This window comes from Silurus meridionalis, chromosome 14, assembly GCF_014805685.1.
Source record: "Silurus meridionalis isolate SWU-2019-XX chromosome 14, ASM1480568v1, whole genome shotgun sequence".
Lineage (NCBI taxonomy): Eukaryota > Metazoa > Chordata > Actinopteri > Siluriformes > Siluridae > Silurus > Silurus meridionalis.
In genome coordinates, this window is record NC_060897.1 from 15516151 (window position 1) to 15539032 (window position 22882).

Below are 22882 nucleotides of genomic sequence, written 5' to 3' on the forward strand. Positions count from 1 at the left end.
TACACAATGCTTACTACTTTAGCAGCACACATCATGCACACTCGCTGCTCAATCTGACCTGTCTGCACAACACGGGTGAGCCCATGGCCTCCAGCTCTGATTAATTTGCTAGGCAGAGGCGAGAGGTGAGCCGATGGCCAATATAGAACGGCATTTGTCATTCGTACCCACTTCTGCAGCAGGTGCCTGGCCCAATTCTCTCAGCCTGGCAGAATTAATGTGGCCTTTGCTGCCATTAACCAGGCTTTCATTCTGCCCCCGAATGCGCTGCCTGTGGCTCTAAGCTAATATCAAATTAGCGTGCCCTCATAGGGGTTGCTTCTTTGAGACTCTAAAATTAAATGACTGCTGCCAATTTTCTCAGCGCTGTTCACTTGTAGCTAACATTTGTGCTATAATAAAACAGCCTCTGAAGAAACCAACTAATATAATGCTCAAAAAAATTACATTCTCATTGCAACTTGACACCCACAGCTTCTGCCCATACTCCCAAAGCTCTACCCATTGCTTTATTCCTAGTTTAGATTCACGCATTACGCAAGTACTTAAATACAACAAAATGATAACTGTATCACAGAATAGTGTAAAAATGCATACTAATTAGAAGCTCAGTAAAAATAATAATACACAGAAAAACTGTTTGACACCTGATGTGCTGATCTCTCTACATATACATTATTAACATGAGAATTTAATCATTCTGTTATACATTTTTGCTAGTACCCAGTTCACAGAGAAATAGCTGATAAAAGAAAATCCTAATTTCCTACTTTAGCTTGGTTTTTTGGAATGGGAAGATAATGGGAAGTGGTACATCAGTGGGTTCTGAGTTGCTGATTGGAAAGTGCCCCTTTTCAAAGCTAAAACAATAATGATTTATTGCACCTGGCGATATAAATCAAATTTTATTTATCCTGCACATCTTATCATGTTACGTAATTGCTCTTGCTTGCACCGATCACCATCAAATTTTTTTATAGGTATTTTAATTAAATTTGAGCTTTTACACACTTCACAATTCACCCGCTTGAAAAGGCACATGTAGTAATAAAAACGTGAAATATACCTCATGGTGATTTTTGTGGATGGTCAAAAGTGCCTGCACTGTCGAGGAGTTGTTTTTTTTTGTAATAAGTTTTCATCAAAATTGCTTAAAAGATGTTAGCAAGCGTTGTCTATTTTACTTGTTAACTTATCCAAAAATTTGTCCTATTTGTCTCTTGGAGTTGATTTATTGCGTTTCTTGATTAATACCCAGTTTTCTGAATTTTATGCTGTTCGCATTGTTAACATAGTTACACTATATGGACAAAAATGTTTGGACGCTTGAATTTTTCCAGCCATATGTGGTTCTTCCCCAGACTTTCAGCACTAAATTGGAGGCACACAATTGTATATGATGTCTTTAAATGTGGAATCATTAAATTTGACCTTCACTTAAACTTGTAGACCCAAACCTGTTCTAGCATGACAATACCCCTGTGCACTAATCGAGCTCTTTAAAGATATGATTTACACGGGTTAGAATGGAAGATCTCAAGTGGTTCACTATAGAGCTCTGATCTCAACCCTCAACGTCTGGGATGAATTAGAACGTTAAAAGCAACCCCTTGTTTCCTCGCACTATATCAATGCCTGACTTTACCTCTCTTTTAAGTGTTCAAAAAGCACATATGACTCGTATGGTCAGGTGTTCACAAACGTTTGCCCCTATAGTGTATGAATTATCCAACATTACATACAAGATCATTCATCCGAAGCATTAAAAACATGTGATTAAAAATGTATCGGTATGTAAAACAGGCAAATTCACCATGATTCAATACATTGTGCACACTGCGTTTACATGCTGTATGTCTCCAGAAACAACACTGGCAATTTAATGTCCAGCCTTAGCCCTTTCACCAGTACAGCATGGCTCCAGTAAGGATCAGCACGACCACTGTTCTTTTTTCCCTACGCACGTGAATTTTGCTATGACGAGAAATATCTGTCAGTACTTAGAAATACCACGCTGTAAATACAAGGGATGTGCCTTCTGTGTGTAATTGTATTATTTAGACATTTGCAAGCTTTAATGAATGGATGTTTGCTTAACTGCCAGACTTTTGGAGTTGTTGTCAGCCCACATGTTTATGTGTTACATATGACATAGAATGAATCAACAGAAATCTTTGGAAAAAAGAAGATGCAAATCTTTACAGTATGTAAGCTCTATATTTCAGCCTGTAGTTCTCTTGAGGCCACGGATTTTGACATTTTGACATTTTTTTTTATTAGATTTAAGAACAATATAATCTATTGTTCAAACTGGGAAGGCTTTCACTACCCAGTGGATGAAATGAAATAATAACCACTGTAAATAAAATGCATCACAGAGCAAAGCATGTGTCATGTTTCTGACATAAATCCAGCTGGGAGTTACCAGCTGCCAAAACACAGGCCGAGCTGATCAAGCTGCTAGACCATCTCTACCAGCTGGTAAGTTATTCAGCAGCTTTCTTATTAATTGATTAAATCAAACAATTTCTGATTGCCTCACAATTGCATTATTATCTTAAAAATAACTAGCTTTAAAATAATAATAATAATAATAATAATAATAATAATAATAATGATAATAGCGTTAGTGGTGGTACATGGAAAACTACTTGCACTGACATGCTTGCAAAGAGGATCTACTAGCAGTGTTCAAATGAAAACCTCAGGGATCTACTTTGTCAATGACTTTTTTAAGGCTTTTTGGACACTGTGGGAAATGTACTCATTTGTTTAACAAGCCTCATGTCTGCCTGAATAGACAAAAAGCCAATACCAGATTTTCAGTATACTAAGACCCGTGTTGTTTCATCAAACAAATGAGCATGAACATGGTTGGAAATGGCTGTGAGAAATCTTTTAACCTGATGCTCCTTGGTTATAATCCCACTGAAGAATATCTCAAGAATTGTATTTAGTAATCAGATGGACATGAACTAAAATGGCATCCGCTTATTGTTATAAATTAACAGAAATGTCAAATGAGCACTTTTCATTCATTTTTAAATGGTGTAACTCAAGAAGATCCTTCTAGCTTGGCATCCTGTAAATGGTTCAATGATTCTGAGCATTGACCTAACCTGTATTAGCCAGACCACGCTACCTGGCAAAAAGTATGCGGACACCTAAACTTTGGGACCACCAATAGCGAGATAAATCGAAGCCATTCTCCATTAAATCATGTACCTAATACCATAAAAATGTAAATAACTGAAAAAAAAAAAATCAACAAATGAACTGGAACAGAACTGGACTGCAGCCCAGGCCTTCTCATGTAACAGGACTGTGATTTACATAGGCAAATCTCAACAGTCCTGCAGCAAAAGAATGGAGGATACTGAAATCTGGAATAGGATGTTCACAGGTACATATGGATGTAATGGTAAGGTGTCTACAAACCTTATATTTTATATTGTGTATATACGATATATATATATATATATATATATATATATATATATATATATATATATATATATATATATATATAGTGTATATATGATACATAGATCATAAAAACTTTGAGAAGTTATGCTAGAGACAAACTGAAGACATATAAGTTGTTTGTGAACATGTTCAAGATGTAATGGTTTCCAATTACTTTCCAAAAGCGCTGAGGATGTTGTGGCACTGAAAGTGAAGGTGCTGCCAAACCAGACACTGTAAACACTTTTGTAAGCTAAACAAAGTTAGCAAAGATTAGCAAGACATTTCACCTTAGAAACTAAGACACTTAGTATGGATTTATGCAAGATATTTTTAGGGATATTCAGCTAATTTGGCAGCCGGCTCTGCATTTTTCTTTAGTAATGAAGACTTCTTATAGCCTCCTTTTCCAACAGATTTGAAAGTGATGTCTCTGTGGAGCTCTTTAAAATAACACCTTTATCATGTAAAATAGTTTTAGTCATGATTCAGAACTCCTTTGAGAATAGTTAAGACCATGCCTAATCTCATTTATACATAAAAAACTGATTAACAGACCAGTTATTTACTTGTTAGATATTTAATTCGTTTTTAAAAAATCTGCTTATTGTACTGTATGTGCACAAAAACAGAACAGAAAAATGCACAGGCACACCTTTAAAATCATATTTTATAAATATACAAATGATCCTAATCGACTGAATTTGCACGGTCAATATATGAATATTGGTCATCTCTGCTGTGATGCTGATACGATGCTTAAAATATTTTATGTTTTTTTTTTGTGATCATAACTATTTTAGATGTATGAGAATGAATAGTCTATATTAGGAAAACTTGACATGTGGTTCGCTTTATCACATATCCTGCACATGCAAATACTCTTAAAGCACCTTTTCCCCCCAATATAGATTTTAAATAAAACCATAAAATAGAGGTTCAAATGTATGAAGCTGAACCCTCACCTTCATAGTATTTATATGAGTGTATGCCTTGAGTTTGGCCTCCATCTGCTGGTGAAACAGGAGCTCCAATCTGTTAAAATCAGCTCTATTCAATTCTACCTGATTGTGTTACTTTTAACACATTGTGTTACACAATGTGGGTTATTTAATACTCTGTTTAATTGAATGCACATTGTGAACATGTTGGAGGCACAGTACACTAATGGACGACTCCAATTCCCAGAGGAAATTGTTAAGTATTATTACAAATCTATATGTACATGTATTATGGTGGGTATTTCATCATGACATACTTTCCTCATTGTATTTTTTACCCTAACCAAATTGGCATGTAGTAAACAGTTAACATGTTTAACTGTTATCTGATAGTCATTGAATATAAAGTGACCAGCTACAGTGGATTTAGACAGATAATATACACTAAAACTTATTAAATTATTATATAAATTATAAATTATTTATGTAAACTAAAATTGTATTAATTAATTATGTATGAATGTATTTATTTGTTTATTTATCATTTTAATAAGCTTACTTAAAACCTTATTTTAGTCAAATTATTATGATGCCACTATAAACTAGGCATTTTTTTTTATCATTTATGTGAACCAAAATGTATTTAGTTATTTATTTATTTATGTAATACATTTATTTATTTATGTAAAAAGCTTACTTACTACTTTATTTACAGCCTAAGTTTAACCATGTCACAATAGACTTTTTTTATATCATTTATGTGAACCAACATTTCTTTCTTTCTTTCTTTCTTTCTTTCTTTCTTTCTTTCTTTCTTTCTTTCTTTCTTTCTTTCTTTCTGTCTTTGCAATTGTAATAATTTTACCTTATTACCTTATATCAGTGGTGGGCCGTCAGGGCCAGCAAAGTCTTCTCTGCTGGCCTAAACACTATCAGAAACACTGACCTACATTTACAACCTAAATTTTAATATTTGTTTCATGAAATTGTATTAATTTATTCCCAACAGTTTATTTTCTTTATTTCATAGCGTTTCTCTTCGCTGCTCTGCTTCCAGTATGTGTATGTGGATGTTAGATTTTTTTGTCGAATCAGATTTCAGTCTCTATGTGCTGCCATGTCAATCTAATCTGTCCAGGGCCTTCAAAGTCTGTACTGCTGGCCTTTTACCTTAGTTTCTATAGGAAATAAATCTGTTTAACCAATCAGATTTCAAATTTGCCTCATAGTGCCGTCTATCTGGCCCAGAACAGTTGTTCAGAGCGAAAGTGTTGCAGCCAAGTTCGACTGGCAAAACACGTGTGTAGCGTTCGACACATTAATACATCTGAGTTAGACTTTTAGCCATGAAAAATCCATTTTCAAAAAAGCTAGACATTGTAATGAGAGGTCTGCCAACCCTGAAACTAACTAGCTTGTCTCAGCCCGGGAAAGGGTTTGTTAACAATTTCAAGACCAGTGAATGCGAGCAGTACCACTGGACTACAGCCTCTGAGGAGCGGTGCAAATGATGAGTCTGCATCTCTGGTAAATGGGTTGTATTTTATTTACATGTTTATGTTTTTGTCATGTTATTAGACAAATACTGATTTTGAACTGCTCCAGATGATGTAGGAGGCACAGGTGCGGTTGTATTACACACACTCAATCCGGACGTCACTTTCAGAACACTTTTCTGGCGATTGTAATCACGTGACGCTGGAGGAGCCCTCGCCTACATCCTACAGTATAGGGTGTATAAAAAAAAAAGAAAAGAAAAAAATCCTTAGAAAGAAAGAAAAAAGAAAGAAAGAAGGAAGGCGCATTGGCCGATAGAGGCGTATTACTGCGTACTGTGTAGTAGGGGAGTATGTGCGCGTGAGCAGCGCGCTATTGGCTGAGTTGTGACTGGAGGCGCTCATCGTACGACTCTCTGTGCTCTGTGACGTCATTTCCCCGGTAGCGCGTCACAGATCGGCGTTACCAGTGTAAATGCTGAAAACCGGGCCGTCCCTGCCCTGAAAGCGCACGAGCCTCTTACTATAATACAAGCGCATCTGTTTTCGCTTTAAAAACGGATAGATATATAGAAACCTTTAGGACGCTTGAACGATGATGAAAAACGGGCACCACCAGGCGGTGACTGCGGCGGAGGAGAATCCGGTACCGGTCTCCTGCAGTCCCGAGAAGAGAAGACGTCTTGTGCGAGTGTGGTGTGACGGATGGTGAGTTCATTTACAAGCATCATTACCTTACGGGTTTCTTGCGCGTGCCCTGTCATTTCTATCTGAGTTTGTGTTGACAGCTTGTACCGCTGAATTACTTGCTTTAGAGGTCAAATGCTACAGTTCAGTGCGCTTCGTGATGCGTCTCACTGCAGAATTCTCCTCCAGGACCCAGCATTTGATCTCCCAACACATGTAGGCACCAGCTCTACACCCCAGACCTCCCTGTGATACACATTATCATTAGTGGTACCTAGTCGATGATCTGGTGAAGGAGATCACATATGCTTTCACACTTATCCATCAGGCATCATTTCTTTATTTCTATAGTCCAGGATAAACCTTCATCACTCACTCATATGAAGTGACACTATAATTAAAAGGATGCACATTTTGTTCCCTTAGAATGAATCTTTAAAATGGGTAACATGAATATATAGTTTGAGTTTGAAATCACCACTGCTGTACCTTTGAGTGACATCACACAGGTACACTCCAGACATCTTCCCCTGCACAACATAAACACACACAAACTACAAAAGATTTGCACATTTGTTTTATTATATTTCCTGGAGGATCTAAACTACTATTTCCTGGAAGATCTAGATCGAAGAAGTCAGATCACATTAGCTGTATTTATTTTATTTTAGATAAATGAAGTAATCAGGGAAGATGCAATAAGCCCGCTTGTCATTGAGTCAGCTCAAATTTGTACAGATTTTTGATTCAATTTAATTTTATTTGTCACAAAATAGCTTTACAAAGAAATCAAAATTCAGGATGCAAATGTCACTTTTATGAATATATGCCTGATAAACAAGTCTGTGGTGTTAGTGTTACTGCACAGGTGCACTTCAGGCAAGGAAGAAAAGTGTCCTGCATTTGCAAGTGCATTGCTTATAAACTAAAATGGGCTATTATAATATTAGAAAATGGTCAGTCAAGCATTTAAACACAAGTCTTCCTGATTGCACAACTGCATAGGAAACAGAATTGTAATGATCAAGTTATCACGTTATCTTATTTATATACCTTCCTATTACATAGTCACCTAGCCTTATTTATAGAATCTTTATTATTATTATTATTACAGTATTTATTTTACCTTTGTAATGACCTCACAGACATAGTTATGCCCACACTGCAGAAATGCTGTGAGCATAATGTGCTATCTTTGTGAATCTGGGAGGTGACAGATTTCTTGGAGAGTTAGTAGAACTCCAGGCAAGTCACATTGTGTCATGTCAGTAGAACGAATCCAATTCAGCAATGAGCAAGTTCAAGTCTTCATACTGGTCTTAATCTATAATTCTGCATGTAATGCATCAAAAGATATGGATCGTGGATCAGAAATGTGATTTGCTTGAAACTTCCGTTTTAAATAACTGACTGTTGTTCGCTAACAAGTAATCCATTGTTTGCAGAATGTGTTAGGGACAGAACGTCCCATGTGGAAATGACTGTCACAGTGTTTTAAAGGCAGGCTGTTCTACCATCACCTGGACCTGCTGCTGCGGCTCCTATATGAAAACCAAAACAAAATAGTAGCAGGAAATGCTTTGAATTCATGTTCATGCACAACTGGGATTATGGGGGCTTTCTCACTGAGAATTCCAGGCATTTCTCTCCATCCCTATTGTACTTCAGTGGAATGTTGTGAAATGTTTCACATGCCGAAATATTGAACGGCACCATCAGCAGAGTAAACGTGGAGCATCGGTATAACCCCAGGTCTTGTTGATCACGTTTGGTTTTCTCGTCTTTGATTAATGTTTTACTTATTTTAGTCCCCCATTGGGAACAAAATGCAGCTCTTTCTATGTGCTATACCTGATGTGGACCTGAGTCAGTAGAGTTTATTCCAGTAATGATTTTTGGCATTTTTGTGGACTTTCAACTAATTGTTGACAGAAGAATTTAGTTTTTTTCAGCCTGACCTAAGATAGAATAACTCCCTAAAGGTTTACTGGTGCTCATTTTCAGACTGTTAAAAATAAATTATTAACTATAAACTTTTTACCGTTTTTTTTTTTTTTTTTTTTAAACAATTTTTTTTTAAACTTCTTCTAGATATAATCCAGCCTTTATGCAATGCTAACAGGACACTATTGTTTATCAAAAACAATGACAGCAGCATGAACAACAACAAGTTCTAATAATAATTTCGATGCCTTTCTGACAGTCATGGTTATTTTAAGGTGTGTAGTAAAGAAGAACAAATCTCATGGTTTTATAGCTAAAATTGAAAATTGGGTTGAATAGATACAGTAGTTGTATAATTACAGTGCGGTGAAACTCCAAGATATGGGGAAATTCGGATAAAATTTTACTAATTATGGTTTTGCATGAAAATATAAATTGTTAATGGATCACACTTTCCGATGTCCCTTGGATGGAAGCAATTTTAAAAAGAAAGAATTCGATTCTCAGTGGTCTTTACACAGGCTGAACAGTACAAGCTGTTCTTATACATAGAGCTTTCAGCACCTGACCACTTCACATTGCATGTGGATTACGTAATATATTTATTTGGGTATTTGACACCATCGGGGTCAAAGTTTATCTCCTCGCCACAGAAACTTCCAGAAGACCAAAGTCTATGTATCCTAAGCATACCTTTTCCCTTGGTGACATAATCAGGTTTGGGCAAAGTACAGGATGAGCTGACACTGGCACTGGTTAGTAGGGAAGTAAGATAGTAAGTAGGATTATCTCTCCTTGCTCAATGCTGGCTCATCTCCAACTCCATGAATGGAAATTTTCAAATAGTCTGGTCATGAGTTCTGTTGACCCTTGACCAGAAAACTTGCCATATAATCATTTAATCTATCTCATATGGCAATAACGGCTGAGTCAGTTCTTTAAATTTGAACATCCACGTTCAGTTTTCTGTATTTCAAAACCTCTAAAGCCATAAACACATTGAGCTGCTTATGCAAAGCTCTCATTGGTCTTTTCCCCGATTAGTGGCACGAGGAGCTCAGGTGATGTTTGGGTGTCTGCTAACCAGTTCCATTACTTAATATTTCATGATCCCAAGATGATGCTGTTGTCTTAGACTCCACGATACGCACACATACACAAACACGTGCGTACACAAAAATACCAACCAATAACTAAGCAGTGGTTAGTTGCTCCGCCCCTTCCCGCTCAGTTCTCCGCCTCTACACATCTAAACCCAGATCTGCCATGTGCAGCTAATCTTTATGTCAAATCATAATGAGCAGAATATCTCCAGCACAGCACACAGCCCACTTTGTCCCAATATGGTTTAAAGGGATACTGGAAAATCTTGAGGCAAAGAATGAAACTGTGTGTTCAGCATCATATGCTTTTGTGCAAACTGGCTTGTACTGGTTGTTGAAGTGCAGGATTTGTCTTTGTGATAAAGATCTAACATATAAAACCCTCTGGTTAGTCATGTTTTCTTGTGTTAAGAATTTGTAACGTGATAAAGCTTTCTTTCACACGTGAGGTCAGTTATTACTTTGAGAAACATGATTAATATACAGACACAGTTGCATAATTTTATTGTAATAGCAAAACAGGTGAAGCCCATTTGAACCTAATCTTTAAGTGGAATAAGAATCACATGGACACGTCCTATTAAAAGCAAATGGAATACTCTATTGAAAATATTCCCCATTAGTGTAGCAGCAACTATATTAGACCAGAGGGGTCCTGATAACTATGTTGCAGGGATGAAACAGTTTCAAACAATATTCTCAAAACTTAGTCATTATTGTCACTTCTCTCAGACACATGAAGTTGGTTCTTGCTTAGACAAAGTTACCTTCATATAATCAAATCAAATCAAATTTTATTTGTCACATATACATACATACAGAGTATGGCAGGCAGTGAAATGCTTTTTACGACTGTCCGGCATACGAAACGCGTAGCCGGAGCAGTCGAGACGGCAACCGACCTCACCGGCGCCATCTTTGATCGATGTAGGTAGGTTCAGAAGAAGTTGCAGGGTTTTTTTTATTCTGTATGTAAATGGTCTGAATTATTTTCTTCAAACCCTTCTTTTTCATCTGCTAATTTGCTCAAAATATTTTCTCTTCTTGCATCTGTCCGATTTTTTCTCATCTCCCAAAAACATGCCAGTAGGTAGAACACTCCTAAATTGTCCCTAGGTGTGAACGAGGGTGTGAATATGTGTGTACATTGTGTTTTTACTTAATGGACGTTCCAGGATAAACAGCAACCCTGAGCAGAACTAAATGAATATGCATACTCCATTACTATCTATCATGCTGTATGGCAGTTTGTAAATTACATTTGCGTTCATATTTAGAATCCAGTCTAGCTAATCTGATTTGGCCATCTGGCTAGTTCGGGTGAAAGAGATCCATAGTTCTCATTAGTACCACTTTAGATTTCACAGACAAGTCAAGTCAAGTTTATTTCTATAACACTTTTCACAACAGACACTGTCTCAAAGCAGCTTTACAGCAATTAACAGTTAAAGGGAACGATGTGTGTTTACTCAGACTCAGAAGAAAGCTTTATTAGAAAATTTCAAGAAGCTTTATAGAAAGCTTGGTGTTGTCGTATATGTGTGTGTTACAAATGAGTAATTGTCCTATTTTCTTTACTTTTTTTCAGCTATGACATGGTCCATTATGGACACTCAAACCAGCTACGACAAGCAAAAGCTATGGGGGATTATCTCATAGTGGGAGTGCATACTGATGGTAAGTATTGTCAGAGACACACACACACACACACACACACACACACACACACACACACACACACACATTATGACACACTAGTTGAAGAAGAGAACCAAACACAAACAAAGCTTAAATGTGTGCGGAATTATAGTAGGCATGCATGTACACATTGGCTTGTATTTTTACAAGTATGACTTCCAGACCCAGATTTGACCTGGATTGTGTTTGCTTTTCAATAGAGGTCATTCACAAGAGTAATTTAATTCCTGACATAGTTTGTGCCGCCTACAAACTAATCTGAAAGTGAAAAACATCCAACGTACATGATCAGAATCCAGTACACGGCAAAAGGTTGTCTTATCGTGTTATCGTTATCGTGCTATATATATATATATATATATATATATATATATATATATATATATATATATATATATATATATATATATATATATATATAGCTAGGAGTATCCTACTGTAAACCTTTTATGACATTTAGTCACATTTGACCTTTTAAAACAATGCATCACAAGTCTGTACTTATTTTATTCCTCTTTCTTTTAATACAGAGGAGATCTCCAAGCACAAGGGCCCACCGGTCTTCACACAGGATGAGAGGTACAAGATGGTGCATGCCATTAAATGGGTGGATGATATAGTTGAGGGTGCCCCCTATGTCACCACTCTGGAGACTTTGGACAAATACAACTGTGACTTCTGTGTACATGGAGGTACAGATCATCTATATTCATGTTTGCAGCAGTCATAAATCCTGCAGTGACAATTATAGTGCAATGATAAATAAATTTGTATATAGAGAGAGAGAGAGAGAGAGAGAGAGAGAGAGAGAGAGAGAGAGAGAGAGAGAGAGAGAGAGAGAGAGAGAGCTAACCTCTTTGACAGCAAGCATGTTTGGCCAGATGTTATGTTATGGGATTTCTTGTCAGCAGACTTTGAACAAATATGACTTACATCTACAACATACTGCATTAAATAAATATATAGCTTGTAAACATACAGCTTTAAGTATCATATCAGTAGCATTGAAAAAAAAATAATTCACCAGAATGCATAATAGTTTATTCATCATAAAAAACCATTTAATAAATTACTATTTATCTTATTATATATATTGAAAATGTATTTGATCAACACACCATTACATTGTGTTCAGAATCAGATTTTTTTAGTTTTTGTGTCTCTTTGTGATTTTGTGTTTCTGTGTGCCATTTTACATACAGTATCGCGATCATATTTTGATTAATCTGTGCCAAGTTGTAAAACGGATCCATTTTTTATTCAAGTCATAGTGCAGCACAGTGTCAAAGGGGTATTTGTTTTTTAATGCAGTGTATGTTTGTCATGTATGTCTATTTTTAGTTTGGTTTTGTTTTCTTACAGGGATTTGCTCATGATGTTGAAATATTTATATTTCTTTGTCCTTTCAGATGACATCACTTTGACAGTGGATGGAAAGGACACATATGAAGAAGTAAAAAAGGCAGGCAGATACAGGCAAGTGTCCAACAGGCAAATGATGTAAAATATTCATACTAAGATACAATACATACAGATACATACAATCCAGTATCATGCTTGTTATCCAAGATGCAAGATCCATGTGCATTCATGTGCTTTATCTGGTAGTGGTTGCAGTGAAGTCTATCCTAGATACACTGGAAATTAGGATTTCTAAACTGATTATCTCATTTGATCTCAAACCATTTTTCATGAATTAAACGTCTCTTGCAGAGAGTGTAAGAGGACTCAGGGTGTGTCCACTACAGACCTGGTTGGCCGCATGCTCCTGATGACTAAAGCTCACCACAGCAACATAGTGAGTCTCCCTTCTTTCTTTATGTTTGTCTTCATTCAAAGATCTGATAATCTAACAGTCTGTCTGGTTTGTTTTCCATTCTTTAGGGAAGTTCAGATTATCAGCAACACACGGACAACTTTGGAAGGGTGAGTGTATGGCAGAATGAAAAAATATAAAGATTGATTAATTTTAATGAATGGATGCTTTTGCAAAGGTCTTAGAAAATCTGAAAGCACATTAAGATTTGTTGATGCAGGCATGCTTTTTTGCTGTGGAGTGATACATAGTTTGATATCCCATAAGTGTGTCTTGAATTACACCAATTCTACCATGCATTACACTATATGGTGAAGTTTGTGGACACTATAGGGGTTTGCCCAGTTGGGCACAAGAGCATGAGTGATTACAAGCAGGTCAGGTTTGGTGTACAGTTGCTACTCCACGTTATTCAATACAAAGGTCTAGTAGAAATCAGGTGTCTGCACAGCCACCATAGTTCTTCTACTCCAAACTTGGCAAACAGTGTCTTCATGGAGCTTGCTTTGTGCACTGGGGCGAAGTCATGCTGGAACAGGTTTGGACTCCATAGTTTTGGATCTGGAAACCTTGAATAGGTTTTGAATATGCAAATATGGTTGTAATGGTCAAGTGTCCACAATTGTGTTCCTGAAACACTTAAATTAGCACTTTCCAAGTTTGTAGAATTCAAGAGTTATATTTAAGGATAAGGGCGTCTGCTAAATGCCGCAAATGTAAATGTAAATGTAATTGTTTGTTAATATAGTGTAGTTCTCTGTGTAAGACCATTAAATCCCGAATATTATTAATAATAATATCAGTTTTAGCTTTTGTGATAATTATATTTGTGTATTTGCATACGACAAACTTGTGTTACTTTGTGTTGTAAATGTGTCTAGTTGTCACAAGCCTTTTCTTTTTCCATTGCACTTTTTGTTTTTCTACCCACGTATTTTCTCTTTCCCCTTATCCATCCATCTTTGCATTGTGCACGCCAACTTGGCATGAACACTGGACCTTATTGTGGCATGGGGTCACAGCTAGAAAGAAATAAAACCACAGCTTTGATTCACACAGAACAGTGATTCCAAACAGGATGCTACTGAATTGCTTTAGTGGTAGAAAATCTGGTGATTCATTAATAACTCTGGAAAGGAAGAGAACAAAGTGAAAGCAGTGTTGCCATGTTTTGTGGGGGATTTGCTTTTTTTTTAATGGTCCTCTAGTGATGAGTTTTAGTCTTTGACAGTATATTTTGAGTTTTCTGAACAAATCTACAGAATCAGCCTGCCAGCAAGGTAGCGAGTGATTAATAACATGGAGTTATCCTTGGTTTAACCTAAACATTGACTTTATCAGGCAAAAGTCAGATTTTCTGGTAGAATGCAACACAGCTCTGCTTTTTTCACAAAAATCCCCCAAACAAAAATCACTGTCATTATCATCATCATGGAGTTTCATCAGCGAACAAAACAACAATTGAGGAAAGCAGTTACCATGTACAGTTTTGCAATAGGGAAATTTTGGAAGTTTAACAAATCAAGCCAACCAAGAAACAGCCCATTGACACTAAGAATTGGCTTATCAATGTGTGCATTGCAGTGGACAGGTGCATTCATCTAAAGGACAGACATAGGTAGACAATTTGTAATCACTTATCTTGGTCTCACTGCGATATCTCTAACCTCTTATAAGAGCGACTTGATGAAACCAACTTTGCATAGTATACAAAGAATAAAATCTGTTGAAGCTTATTTGATACTGTTTGCTCCTGCAGGGCCCAAAAGGTCACAGTCCCTGGACGGGGGTGTCTCAATTCCTGCAGACGTCCCAAAAAATCATCCAGTTCGCCTCAGGGAAGGAGCCACAACCAGGAGAAACCATTATATATGTGGCTGGAGCCTTTGACCTTTTCCGTATCCTTACAGCCTAACACAAAATCCGTGCACAGTTAATATGATATTACTTTTAATATGTTTTTTTTATTTTAAAACCAGGTTAAATTTGACTTGACCTCCTTTAGATATTGGCCATGTGGACTTTCTGGAGGCAGTATACAAGCTTTCAGACAAGCCATATGTTATTGTGGGGCTACATTTCGATCAGGTAAGAATGATTCCATATCATTTAGATGCTTTCAAAAATAACAAAAATATGATGTAATAACACGGCACTGTTCAATTCTCTGATTATTCAATAAGTTTGGAGTTTTTTGTATTTATTAAATGTTCGGGTGTAATATCTAATAAACTAGTATTTATTTAGCTAGAGTTAAAACTAATAATGAATGGTTTCAAAAATTGCTTGTGAAAATGTATCATTGATGATATGTTATAGATTTCGACAACAATATGTTCATTTAATGTTTATAGAAGGCTACTCCACTATAATAACATGAACTAAGTTGTTAGTTCACAACAATAATTATAACGATCCACTCTCAGTGCCGGTCCCAAGCCCGGATAAATTGGGGAGGGTTGCGTTAGGAAGGGCATCCAGCGTAAAAACATGTGCCAAATCAAACGTGCGGAGGATCCGCTGTGGCGACCCCTAACGGGAGAAGCCGAAAGAAAGTTTAAATAGATAAAAATTGTCGTTTATCAGTAAATTATAAATTGTAGGAATTTAGCATCACACAAACATAGTCACTGAAAACCCAATTAAAACTCAATATGAAAATAAGGGATGGGATGATTCATGTTTTTCAGGAGGTGAACCGCTACAAAGGAAAGAATTATCCCATCATGAACATCCATGAGAGAACACTGTCTGTTCTGGCATGTCGGGTGAGTTTGCACTCTTCTCATATTTTACATTAAGTTTGTTGAAGCTGGTCTTGTTCTTGATTAAATATTTGCACTAATAAATAATAGCAAATATATTTAGAAAAAAAAATAATATTGATAATGTATTTCCTTTTTTAAAGTACGTCTCAGAGGTGGTAATTGGAGCTCCATACACTGTTTCAAAGGATTTGCTGGACCATTTCAAGGTATGAGGCAACTTTTTTTCTTAAAAAAAAAAAAAATGAACAAAGATATATGCAATCACTGTGTGGAGAAAACAGGTCCAATCCTTCCACTTTGCAGGTGGATCTTGTTTGTCATGGGAAGACTGAAGTGTTTCCAGACAAAGATGGCTCAGACCCCTATGCTGTGAGTTCTCATTGCTTAACCAATTGATTGGTGTTGTTTCACATTTACCATAAACGCCCAATGTGGCATACAGTGGTATCTTGACCTACGAGTTTAATTCGTTCCGTGGCCGAGCTCGTGGCTCAATTTGCTCGCACATCAAATCAATTTTCCCCGTTACGAATACTTAAAATGCCCTTAATCCGTTTCAACCCTCAAAATGCCACCCCATTTTTTATGTTTCATGTTATTAAATAAGGAAAAATTGATTTCTAAATAACAAATATTGTATAAAAACACAATAGAAAGAGTATGTAAAGATATAATAAGGTTTTATACAGTGTACTTACCTTGGAGATGAGACGACTTGAGCTAACGAAGACGCTGGTGGAGGTGGAGGGTAGAAGAGATTGGTGGAGGAGGATGGAAGACTCATTTTTGAATTTTGTATTTTTTACATTTTCTTCTTTGCTTATGTTAATTATCATCAAAGTCTTCGCAGTCACTAGTTCTTGGCTTTTTCGCCACACTTTCCTCACTTTCAACTAAAGGATGCTGTGGCGTCACTGCTCACTACGCAATCTAGCAGCAGCGTCTCGAGCTCGTACCGCAATTGTTTGCTCGCGTAACAAAGCAAAACAAATCTCGTACATTCATTCACTCGTAGGTCAAGGTACCACTGCATATGTAACATTACAGGTCTTTTATATAGAGGGCTTTTATTTTTATTTTAATTATATATATTATAAAATATGGTTTTAGAAATGTATTACTGTTCCATTTGGTCTGTTTTATAGCCCTGATAATATTCGTATAGGAAAACGAATGACGAATGAATCACTGCAAGCTTACGCATTATAATGCTGATGTAATAAATGAACACACTCTGCATGAAAACATTTCTGGGAAGGTGCCATCAGCAATATAGAAAATTAATTATTATATTTACAATATACAAGATTTCTGAAACCTCATACAGTGTAATCAACATTCCAGTAAGTGGAAATTTTATTATGAATCACTGTTTACACAAGATCTAGGTAATAGTTTCATGAAGCAGAGTGTTTTGATGATTTTGACTGCACAGCAGTGTCACTATGTAGTTTTAAATGTAAACACTTTGGATGTGGGTTTGTGCTGCACAGGAACCTAGGAATAAAGAAATACTACGAATAGTGGACAGTGGAAACACTCTCACCACCGATGATATTGTACAAAGGATAATAAAAAACAGGTAGGTTTGTTTTCCTTCTTTTTTTCCCCTCTGACATGCTGTACACTGATGTGAACAAGGCTGTGTGCCAAAACTAGCAGTGTGCACTGATCAGTGTCAGCAGGCACTTGACTGAGAAATTCTTTGTGATAAAGAAATAAATGAGTGTAAATGGTGCTTTGTGAAGGACTGGCTGTTGGCAAACCGAGTGATTTCTCAAGAGGAATGAATCAGTACCTAAATCGTTAAGTGCTTTAATTGCGGTAACTATTTCACAGGAATTAGTTCACCATGTTAATGGTGTGTGTCCTCAAATATGGTAATGTCATGTTTGTGCTTTTTAAATGTACTGGTGATCCTACATTTATAATCGAACACACACTGTTGTTACAGAATCTTCAGTTGAGGTGATGTAACTTTAACTTTATCCTTGTAATTACATTGAAATCCCAAATTTCATCTGATGCTATTAACCATCACTATTTAATATTTTAGGGAGTCAAAAAATCTTTACTTTGATCACATCTGGATAACTGTTAATGCGTAAATTGTTCACTGGAATTAAACTGGGTTGTTAGATGCTGAGCCATAACATTACCTACCAATTTTTTGGTAAGGAAAGACTTAAGAGAGAATTAAACTGACCAACAGGCTACAGCGGTTATAAGCAAATAAAGCAGAACATGGAAGGCTATGTGAACAAAAGTCTATAGTTCCTGACCATGACTCCTTGGACACAAATTTGGAAGCACACAGAATGTCATTTTAAGCTGTAATGCTCCAGTTTTATTTCAGGGGAATGAAGGGCATGATCCAGCATGATAATGTGCCTGTGCACAAAGAGAGGTCCATGGAGACATTATTTGCATGGACAAGATTAGCATGAAAGATCTTGAGTAACATGCACAGTGCCTTTTCCTTGATGCCTACAAATACCTACAGCTATATTGCAAGGCATTGCTAAAACAGTGGAGGTTATTAGCAATCAAAGAAATGTTGTTTAATGTATTTTTAAAATTAACAACTGCAACTTTCCAGAATCTATTTTAAATGTGTAAGCTTTTCTGTAGTCAGCATGTTAAACGACACTGTTTTAACACGTTAGACCTTCTTTATATAAAAAAGGCTTTACACAGAAAAATATTTTAGTGTTGATTCAGAGGACATTTGTTTGTCATATTTGTTTTGAAGTCATTTCCAAAAGTTGTGATTTTATTACACACTTGTGACTTTATTACAAAGGTGACCTGTAAAAAATATATAGTAAATCTTTTAAATATAATGCTAATATAAAATGTGACTAATAGACACCAGTCTGCTCCATAGTGTACCATTTGGAAAGTCATTTTACAAAAACTTCTTTAAAAAACTCTCACAAAGTAAAAATGTTTCACCTACCAGGTTGCTGTTTGAGGCCAGGAACCAGAAGAAGGAGGAGAAGGAGATGGCAGTGATCGAGGCCATGAAGCAACGGGAGGAGGAAAAGGCTAAAGAGAGTTCTCAATCTGTGCTGTAGAAAAGTTTCAGACACTGACTCTACCACTTCCCTCCCGAGCCGCCTCTGCGGTGTCCTTTTAAACTCTCCATAACACTGAAGTACTTTTGTTCTGAGTGTGTGTGTGTAAAGAAAATATATTTAAAAAATCATGTTCTTCAGCACTACTCATAACCCCCGTACATGTGTAGACGACAGCTAGGGTTTAGCAAGATAACACACACCACATATCAACACAAGCAACTATGCCCCAGTGAAACACACACAAATAAATAAATGGTTTCTATCTAGTCACTGAAAATGTGTATAACGTCACTAACTCTAATTTACAAGCGTACGTTTAGTGCACCCCCTTGTTCAGATCTTAACAAATATCATAAGACCAAACGCTGTAAGACATGAGTTTGTACAGTAAGAAACAAGTTTATTTTTATTTTTTTTTGTCCAGTACACAATGATTTGAATGTTGCCTTTGTAAATCTGCTCACTCCTTGTACAAATTCCTCAGTGTTTAAACATATACAAATGATCTGAAATGATATTGTATGAACACTATACAAAGCCTTATTAGAAGGGAATGTTACTGTTTTAAAGTTCGGGATATGTGTTTTTAATCGTGGCATTCCTGCATGAATATTACATGAGTTCTTGCATGCATGTGTGTGTGTGTGTGTGTGTGTGTGTGTGTGCGCACGTGTGTGTGTTTGTCTAAAAACATCAGAAAGTTTGTGACTTAGTGTTACAATTTACTAATCTGGATCTGGACCACTTAAAACATCTGTATCCTATTGTAAATATGTATTTTATGTAACATGTACCTAATAAAATAGATCTCTATCTGTCTTCGAATTAAATAAGCTAAGATTGGTGAAGTGTTTTTTTCTGCATGAATTATTGTAACATATTTACATCACAATTACATTTGCGGCATTTATCAGACACCCTTATCCAGAGCGACGTACAAAAGTGATTAAGTGATATTTAAAATAATTTCACTGGCACAGACATAAACCAAGACCATTTTGACTCTTTTATTCATATTTAAACTCTTCTTTTTATTTATATTTAAACTCTTCTTTTTATTTATATTTAAATGCTTTTCTGCAGTAGTAACCTGGGTAAAGGATTTTGTGTTCAGTCACTAGAGGCCACTGTACACCTTAAAATCTGTGGGGGAAAAACCTTGGAAAGAAAATGTAAATCGAGGATATAACTGGAGAATATAGACATTATAGTAAATAATTGTTTGTACTGGCCTATAAAAATGTAAATATTATTAGGCAAATTGGATAACAAATTATAACCATTTGTAAAGTTCCGGAATGTGTTCAGGAACGTCATCTACAGTATTGGCTATATATACTACACTATCTCTGGGAACATTTGTCCAGAAGCTGTATGCTGAGGACAAACTGTGTAATGTAAGGAGTGGGGAGTAAATGTAAGTCAAATTTTTTTAGATTTAATTTAAAGTGCAGCCATAAATAAATACATCAAAAAATAAAAACCAAATAACAATGAAACGCAACTACCATGGAGGACCAGCATGAGACAAACTGTGAGGTGCAAGATGAGACATTAATACGTGTGCTAAATGAGGGTGACAAGGAAAAGGGGTGAGTGATCAGTGACGTGACTAATGGGAGATGAAATCCTACGGCTCCAGGCATAATCCTGAGATACAGATTCAGTGGGGTCCAAAAGCCTAAACCGCAGCTATTATACTATTTAATATTCTACACTATTTCCAAGCTCTTATTTGAATAAAAGCACATGTGTGATATTGATCATGTTACGTTCTTTGTACAAAAGGTCAGATTTACCTCAGGTTTTATTTGTATAACACTTCACAATGGACAGTGTCTTAAAGGAGCTTTAAAGAAATAATCTACAAATATAAGTGTAAGAAGGAAAAAGGAAAGCCATCCTCATCTGGGTGGCAACAAATGACCATTCATTATAGTTCACTGGTCACTGATGGACACTTAAATGCAAAAACTGTTCATGGTGATTGTAGACCAAGCAACTGTAGCATGTTCATAATAATTACAGTCCAAATCCACCTTTATGGTTCTTGAGTTTAAACCTCCAAATTTACTTCATTGATCTTTAAATGTGAAACCATCCACGGCTGCTGTGAATGGTCTCAAATTGAAGTGAATTCCATCCAGATTTAGACTGTCAGAATGAATCAGGCAGGTCTAGAAAGAAGAATATGATTCCTCTTTTTAAAGTGGTTTTAACAATGGTCAATGTCCCAAATCTTTGCAGCTTTACAGAAATGAATAAATTATGAAAATACATTTTGCAGTCATAAATTATTCCTAATTCTTAACGAGCAACCTAGTGGCAACAATGGCAATGAAAAACTCCCTAAGATAGTATGAGTAAGAAACTATGAGAGGAACCAGACTTTTGGAATACAATTCATCAATGTGCAAAATACTTCTATAGGATGAAGGGCAGCTAGAAGCATTCTATTAATATGATGTACCTCAAGACTTTTCAAATAGTGTAGTATGACTATTTATTTCAATTCAATTTCAATTCATTTTTATTTGTATAGTGCTTTTAACAATGAACATTGTCTCAAAGCAGCTTTGCACAGATAATGTAGAGATAAAAATGAAAAAGATGTTCTTTATATGTGTAAGTTTGTCCCTGATGAGTGAGCCGGTGGCGACTGTGGCAAGGAAAATCTCCCTGAGATGGCATAAGGAAGAAACCTTGAGAGGAACCAGACTCAAGAGGGAACCTGTCCTCATCTGGGTTGCACCGAATGTACATTTATTGCAGATAACAATGCTGCGGGGTACAGTGATGGTGATCAGAGCAAACTGTAGTCCTGAGTCAATGTAGCAGACTGTTGACATTAACTACAGTCCAAATCCATCCTCAAAGCTTCTGTTCTTACTCCTGAATTTCATGGAACCATCCAGGAGTTGATGAGAAACCGTCCCCCCGCTGCACAGAGTGGCCTCCAATCGAAGAGAACACTATCCAGAGGCAGGCCAGTCACTCAAATCTCTCATTTAATAAGATAATAGTAATAGTGCTAGGGTTAATTTTTAATCTTAGAAATATTGCTAAGACAAGAAATGTCACTAAATGCCAATAAAAAACTTGTTTATTGTTTTTTTGTTTTGTTTTGTTTTTTTACTTCTATTATGACATCTTACTGTTGGATGTTCCAGTAGGCACATAAACAGGATCCAGTTTGTCCAGAGCATCTTATCCACGCTGAACTGACCCCAGTAAAGTTGCGAGTTGCAGGATCATAGTTAGAACCAGCTTTTTCCTCCCAACAAAATGCCTCTGAAGGACATCTCAGGTAGGTGTGCTATCAATTCACTGTTTTAAATAACATACTGCATATTACTATAATATTAAAAATCCAAAATTATTTAATCATGAAAGTTATGCCAGTACAGAAAGCCATATAGAAATATTTACTGTTGTTCTCTCTTTGCTACAAAGCTTTCACAATGTGACTTGTATTTTCTATATTTAAATATATAAATAATAATCACAGGAACTGTCTGTACTTACACATACACTACAGGTAAAGTGTTATGCTGGTAAATTTACTTATCTAAATGTGAAGATGTAAATAAACCCTCTGATTGGGTTCATACTACTCCACTCTGAATTGTATCCTTGAACTCTGCTGCAGATGAACAGAAATGGAAAAGAGTAACCCCTGAGCTACGGTGCATTACGTTATATCCTGTGTGTGTAGGAGTAGAGGAGTGTAAAAAGGTCTTTTATGATCTCTTACCTTTTAATGAGCTGTGGGCATTTTAGCAACACTTGGTCTGATCAGCGGGTCGAGATGCTGCGTAGGCTACCACGAGCACTCTTCAAACCGCTGACAATTATGCAGAGGCCCCTCGTGTCAAACCACACAA

General features: G+C 36.4%; 1 protein-coding gene across 1 annotated transcript; it reads left to right on the plus strand.

The window, feature by feature from the left end:
- Positions 1-6320: 6320 nt before the first annotated feature.
- LOC124397284 (ethanolamine-phosphate cytidylyltransferase-like) lies at positions 6321-19831 on the plus strand. The gene is made up of 13 exons (XM_046866814.1): positions 6321-6610; positions 11225-11313; positions 11865-12026; positions 12744-12810; positions 13048-13132; positions 13219-13260; positions 14910-15048; positions 15156-15238; positions 15841-15918; positions 16059-16124; positions 16222-16287; positions 17412-17500; positions 18881-19831. The coding sequence occupies exons 1-13, from the start codon at positions 6498-6500 to the stop codon at positions 18993-18995; spliced, it is 1194 nt and encodes a 397-aa protein (XP_046722770.1). The 5' UTR covers positions 6321-6497; the 3' UTR covers positions 18996-19831.
- Positions 19832-22882: the final 3051 nt, after the last annotated feature.